The sequence below is a fragment of the Tachypleus tridentatus genome, chromosome 1 (assembly GCF_004210375.1).
Source record: "Tachypleus tridentatus isolate NWPU-2018 chromosome 1, ASM421037v1, whole genome shotgun sequence".
NCBI classification, from domain to species: Eukaryota; Metazoa; Arthropoda; class Merostomata; order Xiphosura; family Limulidae; genus Tachypleus; species Tachypleus tridentatus.
The window spans coordinates 141,309,263-141,328,262 of NC_134825.1; the positions used below are offsets into that span (position 1 = coordinate 141,309,263).

At 37.1% G+C, this 19,000-nt stretch overlaps 1 protein-coding gene across 3 annotated transcripts; it reads left to right on the top strand.

Moving 5' to 3' along the window:
- The first annotated feature begins 1,396 nt into the window (after positions 1-1,396).
- LOC143225735 (uncharacterized) lies at positions 1,397-18,207 on the top strand. 3 transcript variants are annotated; one of them, XM_076455681.1, is made up of 8 exons: positions 1,397-1,920; positions 3,907-4,065; positions 6,263-6,346; positions 7,447-7,507; positions 10,130-10,238; positions 14,638-14,860; positions 17,042-17,178; positions 17,820-18,207. In XM_076455681.1, the coding sequence occupies exons 2-8, from the start codon at positions 3,957-3,959 to the stop codon at positions 17,982-17,984; spliced, it is 888 nt and encodes a 295-aa protein (XP_076311796.1). In that variant the 5' UTR covers positions 1,397-1,920; positions 3,907-3,956; the 3' UTR covers positions 17,985-18,207. The 3 variants fall into 3 exon arrangements, with proteins under 3 accessions (XP_076311796.1, XP_076311778.1, XP_076311787.1); XM_076455663.1 differs by lacking the exon at positions 1,397-1,920 and adding an exon at positions 1,994-3,438; XM_076455672.1 differs by lacking the exon at positions 1,397-1,920 and adding an exon at positions 2,007-3,438 and having other exon boundaries at positions 14,653-14,860.
- Positions 18,208-19,000: the final 793 nt, after the last annotated feature.

The window sequence follows — 19,000 nt, forward strand, 5'->3', positions numbered from 1 at the left end:
TGGTTTTTTTCTTTCTTCTTCAAACACAGTTATCCTTTTTCAGAGTTGTCCACTGGCGAAGGCAGATTTTCCAGTTGACACAGGGGGTGGGGAGGCAGAATAAGGAGAGGCCATTAAAAAATTGAAACTGATGGACATTTTTAATGAAGTTCTTAACAAATCAACTCGGCTGTAATAGTGTTTATAGAAGTTTTAAGTTTTATTAAATGTTACAAAACTAGTTTATTATATGTAAAAGCTGAAAAATAGCATGTGATCAATATGCCTACATTTTTTGGGACAGGAAGCTGGTCCCCTGGGTTGCGCAGCACGGTATGGCCACGTGGTTAGGACGTTCGACTCGCAATATGAGGGTTGCGAGTTCGAATCGCTGTCACACTAAACATGCTCACCCTTTCAGCTATGGAGACGTTATAATGTTACGGTTAATCACAATATTCAGTGGTAAAAGAGTAGCCTAAAAGTTAGTGGTGGGTGACGATGACTAGCTGCCATCCCTTTAGTCTTACACTGCTAAATGGGGAACGGCTAACGCAGATAGTCTTTGTGCAGCTTTTCGCGAAAATTCAAAATAAATAAACAAAATCACGTCTCTGTGGTTTTCCGTCCATTCCTATTGTATCATTTCCATTGTTTGTTTGTATGTTCTTATGGCGTTAATCGCTATAAGAACAAACTTATCATTTTATTGTTACATGCAAGTAAGTGCGGAGTAACATGGTGTTTCTCTGTTTTAGTTGTTAGTGGCAAAAATATACAACGGGTTACTTATGTTCTGTTTCTTGTTGGTATCGAAACCAGATTTTTACCGTTTTACAAAGGAGTCACTGGCGAACTGTTTTTGTGTGTTGTTATTTTCTTCTCTCTAGAGGTGTTTATTTTGAATTTTTATTTATTAAATATTTAGTGTTCGATTCCTAGTTGACTATGATGTCTTATTTTGTATTTTCCTACACATTTCTTTTTTCGAAAATAAGATAAAACGAACTGTTGTTGATCGTGTATGTAATATTACTAGGAATAAAAAATATCAAAAGAACAATGCAAATAGAAAGACTGTTTTTTCGTAAATGGGATTTCATTTGTATATTATATCTCTTTGGCATTATATTTTATATGTTACCTCGACTGCCCGCAGGAAGGAGCAAGAGGGGACATTTGCCCTCTTTTACAACTGCACATGTGAACCTAGGTTTGTTTTGAATTTCGCGCAAAGCTACACGAGGGCTATCTGCACTGCCGTCCCTAATTGAGCAGTGTAAGACAAGAGGGAAGACAGCTAGTCATCATCACCCATTCCCAACTCGTGAGCTACTATTTTTATCAACGAATAGTGAGACTAACCGTAACATTATAACTCTCCCACAGCTGAAAGGACAAGCATGTTTGGTGACGGGAATTTGAACTCGTGACCCTCGGATTATGAGTCGAGTGCCTTCACCACCTGGCCATGCCGAGCCAGATGTAAACCTAACATCATAGTTAAAGTAAATTTTTAAAGTAATTTTTATTAAAAGTGTACAGTTACGTTTGCTTTTAAGCACACTTGACACATAATTCTTTAGTATGTTGATTTAGAGGAAAAGTTACAATATATACATGGCTTTGGATTTTACGGTTTAAACTCAATGTCAATACCCGTAAAAAATATAAATGATTTTTTACAATCTTGTATGTTTGTGAGAGAGTAATACAAATATTTAGGTTCAATTAGCTCATATTTTAAATTTTTCGTATTAAGTTTGTAAAATATTTAATTGAATGTATACGCCACGCTCTTACAGATTGTCCTAAATTATTCCAGGTGGAAGCCTGGTAGCTCACAGGTAGCCCTAACTAAATCCATCTGAAGACTTGGTACGTGACAGACAGTCCTTACTGGATTCTGGTAAAGGACTGGAACGTCTTAGATAACCCTAGGTAAATCAGACTGAAGGCGTGTTACGTCACAGATATCCCCAAATAAATATAAAGGCCTGTTACGTCATAAATATCCGCAAAGAAATATAAAGGCCTGGTGCGTCATAAATAGCTTTAAGTAATTACGCCTGAAGGTCTCATTCGCCATAGTCAATTTTTAGCACGCTTATTAACCTAGTTGAAGGCATCCTACGTCACATGTAACCCTAAGTAAATTCAGCTGAAGGCACGGTAATTTATACAATAATTAGAATTCACCGAGAGGTTTACTGTTTACGTTTCGTATTCTACGTGTGTTAAAATGTTGAGTATTAATTGTATCACGCGACTTTCTTCGCTAACTGAGACACTGGTGTCATATTAAGAGTCACACTTTACGTATTGGGCTTGTTATATGTTCGAAGCTTTTTATGTTATAGAATATTACATCTGTTGATAGCATTTATTGCTCAGAAACAACATTTCTGGTGCACTCTCGTGGTTTATAATGTCTATATTGAAAGTTAATAGACACTTTTATTTCAACCCTAGGAAACCTTATGTATGTATGGGTGGGCTAAACAGATTTGTAAAAAAAAAAAATCCCTGGTGTTTGAAACTATGGCCTAGAGTCGAGGAAGCCAGCCACTCAGCGTTAACCGTTGCTATCCATAAGAGTTTCTTCCTGGCTGTAAACTGAATAACGAGATTAACTGTCACTCTTATAACGCACCCACAGTTAAAAATGGGGAGTATGTTAAGCGAACTTGCGTCCTTTGAACTGTAGCCCAGTACGATATCGAATCGACTATCCCCGTTTCCAATATCAAAAGCCATCGTTATTGATCGTATATAGTTTTGTATTAGAAAACTGTGTTAACGTACAAATGCTGTACAAGTGTCACTGGAAAGTACATTTTATTGATTGGTGGTATTTCCTTGTTTCAGAACAAAACTGACATCGACACTAAATACGTTCGCTTGTCAGGTGATTAGACCATTTCTGACATTTATATATCAAGTCAACCGTCAAGTAACAGTCTTTTGTAAACTTTAAGAATACAAGTGACAGAAAATTGTGACATCATGATTCTAGAAACTTCGAGCACGCTGTAAAGGAGATTGTCATGAGACATTTATCTTTTCTGTTCTCGCAGCTCGCATTGATTCCCACCCCCGTCTGTACGGATGTGTTATGTAAGTAAGCTCGTGGCGTAGTAGTAGCGGTAGTTTTCACGTGCAGTGAACCGATGTGAGAGTGGTCGAGCCGACTCGTTGTTTTAATTGTATCGTCTGGAACAAGATGGAAAGCAGTAGACACTGATATTGTTGTGGACAAGTTTTACATACTATGATATCTTTAAAGGATACTATCAGACGTGCTGTGTATTATAACATGAAAATCGGATGTATTATACTTTGGTGATTTCAGAGCTGAAAGTAGATAGGCCTTACTTATTTCGGTGAAAGTGGTAACTCGGTTGAGTTATTCCACGACGGACATCATGGTTGTACCTGTTTCAGATCTTTCGATCTCAGGTAGGCCTAGCATTACTAGCAGCAAAATAACATTTCAAACTGTTGTTGTCTAGTTTGCTTTGCCATTATATTTTGATCGATAAATATCCGACATGCTTGTCTCGACGTTTTATAAACTTTTCTCTTTTTTTTATTTTTACAGGTTTAACTAAATATTTGCGAGTATGTTTATTAGTAAGACAAATTTATGGGTTAATTGGAGTGTAAGAAACAAAGTAATTTGTTGTTTCAACCTTTGAGTTTATTTACACCTAATTTATAGTCAAACTAAGGTTATGCTATTTTAATTTTGGATTGTTCTTCCTTTGTGTGAATTTGGAGAGAGAATAAATAGAAATAATCTATACTAAGTTTCAAGGTTGCTCCAATTGGAATTTTCATCTAAAATTAGTAATATTTTATCTAGGGTTAAAGGCTACTTTCATGTGCCTTTGACTTAATCCTTACATTTTCTTTGGTTATAAACAGGTGTGAATGGGACTGGTTTTCGTCAGGTACATCTCCAACAAAGCGTAACAATGTTGGCCTACATAGACCAGACAGCAGGTAACATAACTGAAATGCCACAAGTTGTTCATAAATGGCATCTCGACAAAAAATTCACAATATTTGTTGGTGCAGCTATAGGTAAGAAATCAAACATGTAATTCTTCTTTTTTCATCTATGGAAGCAATTATTTTAAATTTATTTGTTAACATTCTCCACATAGCATTATTTGTAGTATAAAAACTAGTAATATTTTGCAAGCAAAATATATATGTGATTAATGTTGGCTGATAATAAATGACAATTTCAATCGTTAATACGAATTTTATATACTTTAGAGACTACTAGTGACATCTCTTTCCGATATAAGTTAATAGACATGAAGAGAAGGAAAGCATTTTTATGAATAATTTTGTAGGTAATGTCAAAAACATTAAGAGGTATGAATTTTTTCCATCCTGTTATGAATGATTTATAATTATGATAAATTAGCCTTTAAATTTTAATTTATTTTCGGGAGAAATACGTCAGTTTGGAAGTTCTCATACGTTTAACACTTTATTATCCAAATGTAACAAATATAAAAAATAATGAATTTTGACAATAGGGGAAATTTATCAACATTTAACTGAATTTAACAATAAAATAGGACAACAATGATATCTCGAGGTTAGTGTGTTTAAAACCCTTGTTAAGGCAAGTATTAAAAACAAATTGTTTTATGTCCCCACCCATTTTTTTTTGCATCCTCCTCCCCAAAAGTTTTGATTTTTTTCGTTTTTTCTTTCTTATTTGAATTATCATATTTCGATCATACAAATAATACTTCTGAACTTAAAAAAATTGAAATGATATGTTCACAGTTACTTCGTTTTACCCTAAATTTGTCATGAATTCTGTATCGTTTTGATGAAACAGACAACTTCTGTTTGACATAGACCCTTTGAAAACAAGTAATAATCGTGGGAAAAAAAGGGTTGAACTTTCTTTCAAAGAGGTCACTTCAAGAAAAAAACGCCTCAATTTGACAATATGATAGGTTACGTTAAGTGAGACATGTTTAAAACGAGTATATTAAAACAAAAAGTAACTAAATAGAAATAACTCGTATCGACAGCTTTGTTTTAGTTAGATAATAGTAAATAGACAACTGATATGTTACTAAACGTACGAAATAATGTTTTATCAGTAACTAGTTTTAGTCCTATTGTCTTTTATATAGCGCATGCGCAATCATTAACAACGATTTTTTTTTAAAAACAGTTTTCATTCTATATCGTTATATATATATTTTTTGACAATAAGTTTGGTGAACTAATTCAGTTTAGTCCACCCTCGTTTATAAAATAACTGTGTTTCTTTGATACATAGGCGTGTATCAAACTTCCATTTCGATATTACCTTGAACGTGAAGGAATTTATTTCTCAGTTACTCGAATAGCGTGGTCTTTCATAATAAATTTATTATTAATAAATATTTCATGTTGTTGTACACGTGTTTGTAGCCATCTGGTGGTAGACCTGGTCAAGCAATCGCACTGTATGCGGTTATGTTCTAGAAAAATAAGCTTTTAGTCGGTTCTTTTCACAAGAAATTCTAATAAATTGATTCACACCTCAAGATACAAGTATCGCTTGCCTGTATACCCGCGATACTGCAGAAGAGCACTACAAGTAGTAACTGCATTATAAAGATGACGAAATTACACTACGTCATTGGTGGCCAAGATATTGTTCAGTTACAAAGGTGAAAGAAGTTTCGTAACAAAGGAACATTGTTAATTTCTAAATTAAGACCTGAAATAAATGGAACTAGTTTATCAGTTGGCCTGTCGTTAAAAATACTTGTTATATTGGAGTATCCTATATAGTATGTTTGATCTATCGTATTAATATAGTATGGATATCGACCGGTGTTGTTTTTTTAAATCAAAGCTACACGAGAGCTATCTGCAATAGCCATCCCTAGTTTGATTGTGATAGTCTAGAGAGAAGGCAGCTAGCTATTCACAACTACCAATCGCCAACTCTTGGGCTACTCTTTTTACCAACGAATAGTAGGATTGACCTAAAATTATAACGCCCCCACGGCTGAAAGGACGAGCATGTTTGGCGTGACGAGGATTCGAACCCGTTTTAAGTAAAGTATTTAAACAAAGAACTGAAATTTTAAGCAGTTAGAAGGTATTAGTATCATTTACACATTATTGTTAACATTGCACCAATAGCTTACTGTGTAACTGTGCTTTGAAAACAAAACAGATATTTCGAGAAAATACATACAGTCAACTATCAAGTCAAAATCTTAACGTCTTTAACCCTGTGAATATTTTGTAGGGGCTCTAGGTCTTTGTGTCGTTCTGGTCGTAGCTGTTTTAGTATGGAACTGTTGTTACCAAAGGACGCTGAGACAGAAATTCAGTAAGTACTTTGAGCATACTTAACTTACCTGTTTTAAATAACTTGCTGACAGTGACCCAGAAGTACCATTATAATAGAGAGCACAACGGGTCCAGAAAGAAACCTTGGATAATATATTAGGATATTCGACTATCAGTTCCATTGTCTTTCGAGTAACTTCTTCGTGCTACCAGTTTTTTTACTCCTAATTTTGAACGAGTTAAGACTGAAAACTGGAAATGTTGAAACGCATTCAATGTATTTAAACTCCTTTCTTTTATTATATGCGTATTACCATACCTACAATAACTTCACATTTCATAACTAAAATAATTTTCGAAATCAATTTTGATCAACAAAGAGGCAGAAAAGTGTAGTGGAGACAGTCAAACATCGATCCATTTCCTTGTGAACCAATTAGAATTAAGATCATTCATTAAATAATTTTGTGGCGCATTCATAGAATTATTACTGGTAAAAGTCAATTAGATTAACAACTTCTAATACATATGGAAAAGAAAGGGCGCTTTGGTAAAACTTCGTTCCAATAATGGGGTTAGTCATGTTGCTTAACAACAAAGGTATAATCTAATATTGTTGTTAGTCTGCGTACAGAAAGTATAACATGAAATTATAGACAACTGGAAAAGTAATTGTTGATTTCTTAATTTGGTCTCCGTTTATTAAAGTGGTTCGTGTTTTTTTTATTATTAAAAACGTTAGTGATATAAAAGTTTAATTCAGCAACGATTTAAGTTCAAAATTTAATCGATATTTTTGTTTCCATTCTAAATTTTATGCACTTGGTACAAGGCTAGGTGATCCGGAACTTGGCCTGTGCTTAAAGCTTATTATACCAACTTTTACTACACTCATAGGGTTTCACGGCTCCATTTCACCCCGTCACTAAAATCGTAATTGGCAGACAGTAATGGAACTGTTCTATATGGACAAATGCGTTTTGGCTTTTATGACTCCTCCTGTTTCAAGGAATCAGACGTGACGTGACGCGACACACATTGGATTTTATACAGGTTAGGTAGAGCAGTATTATTAGTTCTTCAGTGTCGGAATATCTGTTAACTTTAAGTTTTCTTATATTCTTTCTGCATTTTACTCAGGTTTAACCGAAGAAAAAGAACCCAAATGTGTAAGAGAAAGCGAATCTGGGATGGTGCAAAGGTAAGTAAACAGCTCAGTTGTATTGTTTTTAAATATAAAAGTTGCTTGCTTGCTGGGTGTTGTGTGCTAAACAACAGGACGTCACGAGACCAGTTTTATCGTAAAATATACGTAACAGATTTAAACGGTTGACATTGCAATGATGTGCTTATTGAACGAAAACTTTGGTACTCAAAGAAATACGATAAACCGACAAATGATTTTATAATTAGTGGTTAATTCTCTCTTTATTGTAAAACCACCGCATACACCATTATTGTGTTAAAACACATCAGTGGAATATTTGGATTAAATATTTTGTTTCGGTACCTTTTGAATCTGCACGACTTAGTATCAATTTCCGTATACGATTTTGTATGCATATGAGTTTAGGAACTTTCGCCTTCAGTCAGTTACTTAAAGCACACAAAGCCCTACAGTAAACTTTCATTTAAATTAGTCAAATTCGTCTGATTTTAACCTTCTTACACTTCTTAATTGGATTGTTTTAAGCTCCATGAACCACGCTGGACTTCACCAGTTATGTCTTTCCAGAGGGTTACTTTCTCCTAATAAGAAAGATGCCAGTAGTTCGGGCGCTTTCTGGCGGCGTGGCTGGGAACACCGGGTCTCATGCTGTCGTTGGATCCATTTTGTTGATTACACGTGTACTCGCTCTTATTATTCCACGTTTCAGTTTCCACTGTGACAAGTTTATGTTAAGGAAGCTCAGGTCAACCTTAGGCCACCATGTTGACGGACTTTGTATAAATTCCTCGCTGTATGTGGACGTCCACTTGTAAGTTTAGGTAAATCTCTGACTACCATGTTGTCAGATTGTCAAATGTATGTGGACGTTTGCTTCCAAGATCACGTTTAAACCAACCAGAAGTACTAAAAAAATGGTTGGCGTTGCACAAGTTCCTTAGGACATTGTTATCGAGAATGCAACAACTAGATTACAGATGTAGTTGAGGCTTCTAAACCTTCGTGAACTTCGATTCCTTGTTGGTTGTTTCGATAAGTTAATGACGTTAGAGATGCGTCTACTTTCATTGCAGTGATTTTGTTTCTAGAACTTCACTCTGTAGGTAAGGATGTTGCTTCTGATTCGATTGGAAGAATCTTCTTTTTGTTAAGGATTTTGATTTTGATTCGATTGGAAGAATCTTCTTTTTGCTATGAATTTTTTCAGCTTCCAAATGTAACAATAATAAAAAAACAACTTTGTATTGTTGTGCCTTTTGGAAAAAACCTCCAGTCATAAAGTTACCAACGGAGGCATTACACTTTCTAGTAGTCAAGAATTCGCCGAGAAAGAGTAAATATAATATAGGGGGCTAAATATTTCGACCGCAGCGTCACAGATTGCACGTCAAACACCTCGTCACTGTATTGCAGGGTTTATATAGTGTGAATATCCATTCCTAAGTGAGTTATGCGTGTGATAAGGAAGATACGATATTGTGATTATCAAATATACATATACGCAAAGAATCGCGGACTTTGATCAGAGAGATTAAAGTTTAGTTTCATATGCATATCATAAATACACGTACATTTTTATGAATCGCTTTCGTAGTTGCTCTTTAGCCTAAGTCATTGTTATTAGTATGAAAAGGTGTTACATAGGGGTAAATATTAAAATCAGTTGTTTCTTACGAGCCCCATCTGGCGAGAAGTTGTAGTATCGACTAAGAAAGACCGATGATGCAGAAATATACACAAGCGTATATAATAATTTTAAATCGCAGCATAATTAAATATGTGTGGCCCACGTTATATTAGTTAACATTTTAAGCATGTTTCTTGTATTGTGTTACAGGTTGAACTCCGGTTAGGTAACCATTCGTATCTGGTGTTATGACAACAAATTTAACACGAGAACTTGTGTTCCATGTTACACTTGTGTATATTTCTGCATCATCGGTCTTTCTTAGTCGATACTACAATTCCAGTTATTGATAAAGTACTGTAAAGGCGGGGGGGGGCCTTCTCGAACCATATATCCAGACAGTGTTTCCATAGACCCTTTGTAAGAGCACGTCAGCTTCCAAGACTTCATTTAAGTAGAACAAATGCACAGACACCCACCGAAGATGCATCATGAGACACAACAGTTACGTGATTGAATGGACTTGCAATAATTCCAGTTTATGTTTACCATGTTTCTCTTGGAAAAAGAAGCATGGGATCCTATAACAGTTTCGAACCCATGTTTTTCATCTTTGGTCTCCAAAATCAGGCTTCAAGCCAACTCTATACAGAACCGTCATCCGTAAAGTGAAAGCTATGGCTACGAAAGAGAGCCTTTCAACCCATTGCTGCAATGAAGCTAAGCAATTCTAATTGTATTGTAGCTTCGTGACATCGGATATCTGAACTTTGTTAATGTCTTTTTTTTCTTCTTCTCTCATTTGGTATCCTCTGTGTGAAAAAAAAATCCCTGATACCTAGGCTAGATTATTAGATAATTTTTGCATCTCTTACACGATAATCTATGACCTTTCAACTTGTAAAATAACGAATTACTGTAAAATAAAGATACCCATAGTGTAGAATACAGTTATCCAAGTCTTTACTTTTAACTCTATATCTTTGTTTATCATCTTCAATGAGTTTTCTTTTTTCCTATATTCGCAGTGAATCCGTGGTTTTCTTAGGAGGTGATTCAACTCAGCAGTGTTTGACTCATGTAATTGAAAGCGACAAACTCTTTGAATTGTCCTCGCCAGAAGACACAGAAAAAGAGGTAGTTTATTTTACTGGTGTTAAGTATGTTATTCGTTCTAACTCGTGCCTGTACTGTGGGGTTTGGTTTGGTTTGTTTCGGAATTTCGCGCAAAGCTACACGAGGGCTGTCTCCGTTAGCTGTTTTAATGAAGTAGTATAAGACTAGAGTGAAGACGGCTAGTCATCAACCACCCACCGCCAACTCTTGGGCTACTCTTTTACCAACAGATAGTGGGATTGGCCAACACAATTAAACGATCCCACGACTGTAAGAGCGAGCATGTTTGGTGTGAAGGGGATTGGAACCCGCGACCCTCAGATTACGAATCGAACGCCCTAACCACCTGGACGTGCCGGGCCATCCCACCAACTGATGATATATATTTTTTATTCTATAACTGAGAGATGGTTATATAAACGAATAACAAAGGAGTATCCGATGGTACTTGTGTGAGAGTGTTGTTTGGATTTCACATACAAAAAAAAAACTTGTTAGAAAATGTTACAAAGGTATATTGGACTCTTAACTGAAAATAAAAATATTGTAATTGTTAGATAGGCCACAGCAAAACGGTTGTTGGATGTTATTTTATATATCTATATCTATATTTCATAGACGTACCATAGTCTTATAAAGGAAAACGAAAATCATAATAAAAATATTAATTCGTCAGTCATTGATTGTTTTAATGAAATGGTTTTTTGTAGTAAGTTCAGACCAACGTCTCTATCAGACAGAGCGATTTATCTCACTGACTATGTTTAAATATAGTACCATACTTTCGCGCACAGAAATCTGTTATAGAAACGTTACGTTTATAAACAAAAATAATAATAACTAATTGACGCAAAAGGGTTATTTTCACTAATGTATGCTAGCACAGGCAAACCACGCGCGTGAGAAATACGTTTATTTTGCACCTAATACCCGAGAGAGAGTAAGGACTTTTGGGCAAATTTTCTGAATTCTTGGTGACGAGAAACCCACTTAAAATAAAAATGTATCTCAGGACGGCTGGTATGGGTATTAACACTTTTATTGAAAAGTCGAGAACAATGTTTCGACCTTCCTGTACTCTCGTCTATAAGACGTGTCCGGCAACGGTCACATTCAAACTCTCTTTTTCTTAACCTGAAGATGACCTAGGAAGGTCGAAACGTTGTTCTCTCCTCATCAATAAGGCCCGGCATGGCTAGGTGGTTAAAGCACTCGACTCGTAATCTGAGGGTCACGGGTTCGAATTTCTGTCACACCAAACATGCTCGCCCTTTCAGCCGTTGGGCGTCATAATGTGACGTTCAGTACCACTATTCCTTGGTAAAAGAGTAGCCCAAGAGTTGGCGAAGGTGGGTGGTGATGACTAGCTGCCTTCCCTCTGGTCTTGCACTACTAAATTAGGGACGTCTAGCGCAGATAGCCCTAGGGTAGCTTTGCACGAAATTCAAAACAAATCAAACTAAAATTGTCGTAGTCACAGTGACAGTTTTTCAATGAGACATTCATGTTTTGATTATCCTTCTGGTCGGAGTTTCCTTGGGTAATTGCACCCAATCGCTCCCACCATCACTCTAATCCAACCCTATTCAAGGCAGTTATTTGTCATCCTTTCATATTAACGTAGACAGACAATTCTTTTTTTTCGTTTATTTCGTACCCACATTCTACTTTGATTAGTTTAGTTCGTTACGGAAGTGTTCTTTCATGTCAGATGTTATGTATGTTTTAAATTTTAGAAACCTGAACGGCTAGAAGGAATTGGGTCGCTCATGGCTTGTTGCGAGGACTTTTGACTCGAAACCTGCGGGTCGCGGGATTGAAACCGTCACGAAACATGCTTGCTATTTCACTGTTAGGAATGTTATAATGCGATGGCTAATCACCCATTCGATGGTAAAAGAATAGCCCAAAAGTTAGCTGTGGATGGGTGTGATTAGCTGCTTTCCCTTTACCACTTCTACATAAGGGGGACTAGCCTCGATAGTCAGTGTGTAACTATGCGCGAAATTCGACAAGCAATTAAGCTGTTGGAATCAGGTGAATAAATTTCTTTGTGTGACGACGTAAAAATAATTACTCCAGAAAATGTATACTCTTCAAAAAAAGAAACGCAAAAGGGATATTTTTGTTATTTTAAAGAGAAATATGTGTAGTAACGTTACAAGCTCAGAGTATGTGATGTTACGCGTGTTAAGGCACTGATTGTCAGACCAAAATGACAATAAAAGTTGTGCACTTTGAAAACGGAGGAAAACATCGGATTTTTCGCCGAAACGCATTCGTGTCCAATAAATTTGTTTGAGAGATCTGCATGTTCTGCAAGTGCAACATGTGCAAAATTCCTATAAAAGTGACGGGTTCTCGGTTTCCATAGCTCAGTGTTAAGCCACAGACACGCAATACAGTTACGCCAAGACTGACTGAAGCACAACGCAACAACGCCGTTGGTCGCTTGAAAGCAGGCGAATCTCGATCAGATGTTGTCAGAGCTGTGAATGTCCACCCAAACACCATCACAAGGCTATGGAATCGTCACCGACAACATGGATCAACTCGTGACCGTCCACGATCTGGCAGACCTCGTGTGACCACGCCCGCACAAGATCGCTACATCCGGTTACGTCACCTTCGGGATAGGACCACCACTGCGACGTCTACTGCCTCAACCACACCAGGGCTGCGTAGGATTTCCGATCAGACCGTACGCAACCGTCTACGAGATGCAGGAATCCGACCTCAACGTCCAGCCAGAGGCGTCATCCTCACCCAGCAACATCGTCAAGCACGGATGCAGTGGACTCGGGCACATCGGGTATGGCCTCATCGACGATGGAGGCATGTTTGGTTCAGCGATGAATCACGTTTTATGCTTCGTAGGCAGGATGGAAGGACCCGTGTTTACCGTCGCCGAGGTGAACGTTTTGCAGCAAACTGTGTGCAGGAAGTTGACAGATTTGGTGGTGGCAGCGTCATGATGTGGGCTGTCATCGCCTACAATGCCAGAACAGACCTTTTGCACGTTCGAGGGAATCTTACGGCTCAACGATACGTCGACGAGATTCTTAGGCCCCATGTGCAACCCATCATGGTGAACGCCAACGACGTTTTTCAACATGACAACGCCCGTCCTCACACAGCCTGACTCACCACTGTCTTCTTGAGACACCACAACATCAACGTTCTTCCCTGGCCCTCCAGATCACCAGATTTAAACCCCATTGAACATCTTTGGGACGAGTTGGACCGACGTCTGCGACGGCGACAACCTCAACCGCAGACTCTACCTCAGCTTGCAGCAGCTTTGCAGGCTGAGTGGACAGCCATTCCACAGGATGTGATTTGTCATCTCATCGCTTCTATGGGCAGGAGATGCCAAGCAGTTATTGATGGTCACGGGGGCATACTCGTTATTGACGTTGAGTGACGTTAAACTTCACCTAGTGAGCATGGACTTCGTCTTTGCAGACTTTGGATGTTTAGCAGTGAATGTGCAAAGTTTCACACATGTCATACAGAACTACCCGGAATAACAATTTGTCTCAAATTTTGCCTTTTGCGTTTCTTTTTTTGAAGAGTATATTTATTGTTTAATTTTCGCTGCACTTGAGTATACAAATATTTGAAACTGACATGTCACCTAGGTGGTTAGGGCGCTCGACTTCCAGTTTGAAGATTGCGGGATCGAATTTCCGTTAATCCAAATTTTTTCGCCCTTCCAACCGTTGTAATGTTACATTCAATCCCCTTATTCGTTGGTAAAAGAATAGCTCAAGAGTTGGCGGTGGTTGATGATGACTAAGTTGTCTTCCCTCTAGTCTTATATACTGTTAAATAAAGGACGGCTAGAGCAGATAGCCCTGGTGTAGCTTTACACGAAACTAGAAAAGAAACAGAGACATTTCACCATGGTGTTTAAAGATAACCGGGTTGGCTTAAACGTATTTTAGTTTATATGCAATTAGAAAGTTAAGAGACTTCGCACCCTGGTGGCTCAGCCGTAAATATCTGGGCTTATTATGCTAAAATCACGTTTCGATTCCCATGGTGGACACAACACAGATTCCCTCATCTGTTGATTTTTGCTCAATAACAAACAAAACAGTTGTTTCATAGATGTGTTAAATTCGTATTACTCAAGTTGTGATTACGTTAATGTATGACATATGATACAGTTTTGGTCAATGATAGTCTTGTTTATTTGAATTTTTTATAAAAATTAATATTTCTGGTTTGAGGTTACTTGAATTGGTAGTTTCTGAAGTCTATGAGTTTTTTTTTTTTTTTTAAACCGTGTGCTTTATGTGTTTTGCTCAATGATAAATTTTAGGCTTCGCTTTAGCGGACGAATGTTCTTTTGATTTGATATAATCATTTACGTTTTTTTCTATTTTGGCTGATCCTCAGTAACAATGTTTTAAAGATTAATATGTTACAGTCTGTGATTGGACGGCCGCGAAGTCGACCTTTACAGCTCTCACCTGTCCATCTTGACAAGTTTCAACTTTATCCTGAGAAGGACACCGAAACCTCTTCAACACGCGGGAGTACCAGTCGTGCCCTCTCTCGGATACCTGAAATTAACATCCATGGTCACAAACATCTTTCAGATTTGCCAAACTTTGGAGAGTGTACGTCTTACGAAGGTGAGATTAAAGCGCTACCATCGGCGTGTTGCAGTTAAAGCATCCAAACGATATATTTTGAACATCAAATTTACAATACTCTTGTACATTACAGTAAGTTAGATGTGGGTTGATAAACGGCGGATTAGTGCATGGGCTCGCTTTGTAAAGGTTTCTCCAATCACTTATCGTACATTAGTGTTTCTCAAACACACACACACACACACACACACACACACACACACACACACACACACACCCTAATGATGACAAGGAAGTAGCCCACCTGAGAGACAGTGGTGTGTCCGCGGACTAGCAACGCTAGAATCCGGGTTTCGATACCCATGGTGGGCAGAGTAAAAATAGCCTATTGAGTATCTTTGTGCCTTATTACAAACAGACAAACAAGAACAAGGAAATCTTCGGTTGGTCGAAAAACTGAATCCTTTTCTAAAACTTCTCACTTCACTTTTCAAAAATACAATCGCACCCCACGAAGGGACATGTTCCTCAGTTTAATAATCTCTGTTCTACGCAAGGCGATTCATCCAGGACGTTTTGTGATACTTTCGCAGAAAAATTACAATTCGTACCAATGGCGATTCTCTTGCGGTGTAAGAGTTTGGAAAACTAACAGAATATTGACGACGGATGCTGTCTTAACTTACAAATGGCCGATACAGAGATGGAAGATTCTGTTCTGGCATGGTTGTAACATTATTGTTCACACGACCAAAATGATACAATAATGAAACTCTTGCTTGTATGCATAATACTGGAAAAAAAACTTTATTTATTGCGTGATGTGCAATCCCCAACTTCGAAAATTTTATCCTGTCTGCATGTAAATGTGCAACAGGGGCCACGATTTTCCCGTTTCTCCACCGTTTCCTGTCACGAAGAACTTTATTTTTCTCCATTTTCAGTCTGCAGTTATGACGTCATGAATACGTCTCACGCGGATCTAATGCACTGGTAATCGGCAGGTTAATATATTTCCCTGTAGTTTGGGTCCCTCGTAGTCGCACGTACGTATTTTTTATTGTTGTTAGTTTATTTCTCTACATTTAATGTTTGTGGTACTTGTCGCGCGAAGAGTTACGTTAACAGTTTCTGTCGTTCCGCGTTGGGTTGTGATAGATATTTGTCAAAACTACAGGATATGTTTCGAGGCTTGGCATGGCCTGATGGTTATGGCATTCGACTCGTAATCTTGGTCGGCATGTTCACCTTTTCAGTCGTGGGGGCGTTATAACGTGACGTTCAATTCCACTATTCGTTCGTAAAAGAATAGCCTAAGTGTTGACTGTGGGAGGTGTTGACTAGCTGTCGCTCCTTCGAAATTCAGAACTGCTAGCCCTGAAAACCCGCAAGTAGCTTTGAACAAGCTTCAGCGAACAAAATCCCTGTATATGGCCAGGTAATTAGGGCGCTCGACTCGCAACTTGAGGGTCGCAAATTCGAATCCCCGTCACACTGAACATGCCCCCTTTCAACCGTGGGAGTGTTATAATGTTACGGTCAATCCCACTTTTCGTTGGTAAGAATAGCCCAAGAGATGGCGGTGGGTGGTGATGACTAGCTGCCTTCCCTTTGGTCTTACACTGCTAAATTAGGGACGGCTATCGCAGATAGCCCTCGTGTAGCTTTGCGCGGTGTTAAAAAACAACAAATAAACAAACATCATACGTGAAAGTTACTTTTTTTTAGTTATCTTAATATTGAACCTGTATTTTAATATTACGTATACGTGTTGCAAAGCTATTAATTTATACTAATAACCAGAAAAGAAAACTGGATTGAATCAAAGCATTATCATGTTATATGATAGTGAAATTTAGAATACATGTAACACGACTGTATCGAAGATAAGGGTTAAAGTGTTTTGTTTTGTTTTCTGTGTCTTCATAGTACAAGACTCCCATAAAAAAACTTTGAAGTGACATTAGAAACAGTAGTATTTTAATAACTTGCCAAGTGTGTAATTATATGTAACTTACATTTAACAAACGTGTAATTAATTATAATATTTATATTTAGTTGCATTTTTATATACTTTCTGTGACTCGTTAAGAAAACATAATGGGACACAGTTAATTTGGTTTGAACACTTTAGAAATAGAGATCGATTTAATGCGACTGTTATTTGTTATCCTTATCGCTTCGTCATTTTTTTATTTTTATTATTTTGTAAATTCACAGTTCTAAACAACCCGAAACATTTCAACCGGTTGAGGGTTGTCAATCAAGAAGTGACAATGAAAACAAGAAGTCTACCGTTGTGGGGTCGCTCGAAGGTAACCTTGGACGATGATGGCCGCAGTGAGCTGTTTTCAGGAGTAAGTACGTCTTAGTCTTAGAGCGCCCTCTGCTTAAACTCACTTAACGTTTGGGAATATTAAAAATATTAAGAGCCATGAAATGGGTTTCATTTAGTGTCTGAATATATGTGTCATTATCTTTTCACAGAGGTTGATGGTAAGGTATGTCTTTGTAAGACTTGGCGGCCAAGTATGGACTTTGTCTCCTGATGTGGTTTTTGTGATAATTTATAAATCTAGAAGGATTAAGATAAGATTTATAACGCTTGTGTGAGCTGGACTGCGTGAAACTGTTTTGCAATGAATATTATAAAGATAAAAGTATATTTTAACACATTTCGCAACGAACTACAAGTTCCACTAATAATTTTTGTCTTCTGATACTGTTTCATATATCGGGAGTTTCCTTGTTGAAGATCGTGGACCTGGTTCAAACATTAACATAATCTGAGTTGACAGTCGAAAATGTGCGTATTGCAAAAGCTTTTAGGCTCTAGTGGCTCAGCAGTGAACTGAGAGAGCTAAAAACCGAATTTCGGTTCCCTCTGTGGGCAGGGCACAGACGGTCGGTCGTGTAGTTTGTGCTTACCAACGAACAAAGTTATTAAGTTGTCCGTTTGTCGTGTTGTATTTACAAAACGAGTTCTTCGTTGTTTCAGATGAACTTCAGTAAGAAGAGAAAAAACCGAATGAGAAACGACAGTGCTGCCGCCATAGCTCTGAACAGAAGTATGACTTCGTTTCCACAACTGAAACACCAAGACACAGAATCTCTAGTAGATAACGAAACTGTTGTTGTGTACAATGAACGAACTGCACTATGACTCGCTGAAAAAAAAACTTCATTCTTATACCCAGAGTCTTGTCATTTTTTTTTCGGCTTTGTGTTTTTGTTTAATACATTTGTATAACCTAAGAATATCGGAACCATACCTCGCCGTTCCTGTATAAGGAGTTTTTCTAACTCTGCCTAAGTTGTTGTTGAGCGTTAAGTCAGACTGCATGTAAAGGTAATAGAGTTAACAATATTAAATATAATAAACGTGATGTGTTGACTGTGATATAAGGTAGATTTATGGTTACATATCATTGTCAGTGATTAAAATGAAAAGATGAGACTATATAAATATTTATTTAAATATATATAGATATATAAGTTTTACAAATGAAGGTTACATAATGTAATTGTAAGTAAATTTAAAATAATTATGGTTGATGAGAAACGTTATAATTCGTTGGTTGTGGTATACGCCTGCTAAATTTGTCAGGACACTTTGTTAGGTGTGTGAATATGAGAGGCTAAATACTAAACAACATTAAAATATTTATTTTATGAAAACTTAAATCTGATAAATATGTACTTAGACACCATAGTTTGTGTATATCTAATCAAAGTAAGTGTTATAATACTGTTAACAATATTCCGTTTCACTTTATCAAGTTTCAAATTTATTTATAATTTCGATAGTTGTTTAAAATTCGAGTTTATTATTTTTCTCTTTAGACCAGTTTTTTTATTTTGATACAAACGATAATCTAACTCAAGAGTTGTAACTATACACTGTCGTATACTTGTACAGCTTTAAAACAGTATCGAATTTTATCGAAACATCAATTGTGAACCTTTGTGAACCTGACGATGACCGCAGAAGGTCGAAACGTTGTTCGCTCTTCTATGTAAAATATTTTCTCAACCCAAACGAGCCGTTTTTGCTTATAAATTTCGAAACATCAATTGTCTAATTTCAGTGTGTCTGAGTTTGTTTTTTTTTATTTTTACTTTTCGTGAAATAATTACGAACTGGTATTTACTGACTTTTAAACATTGTTTTCCACGTTA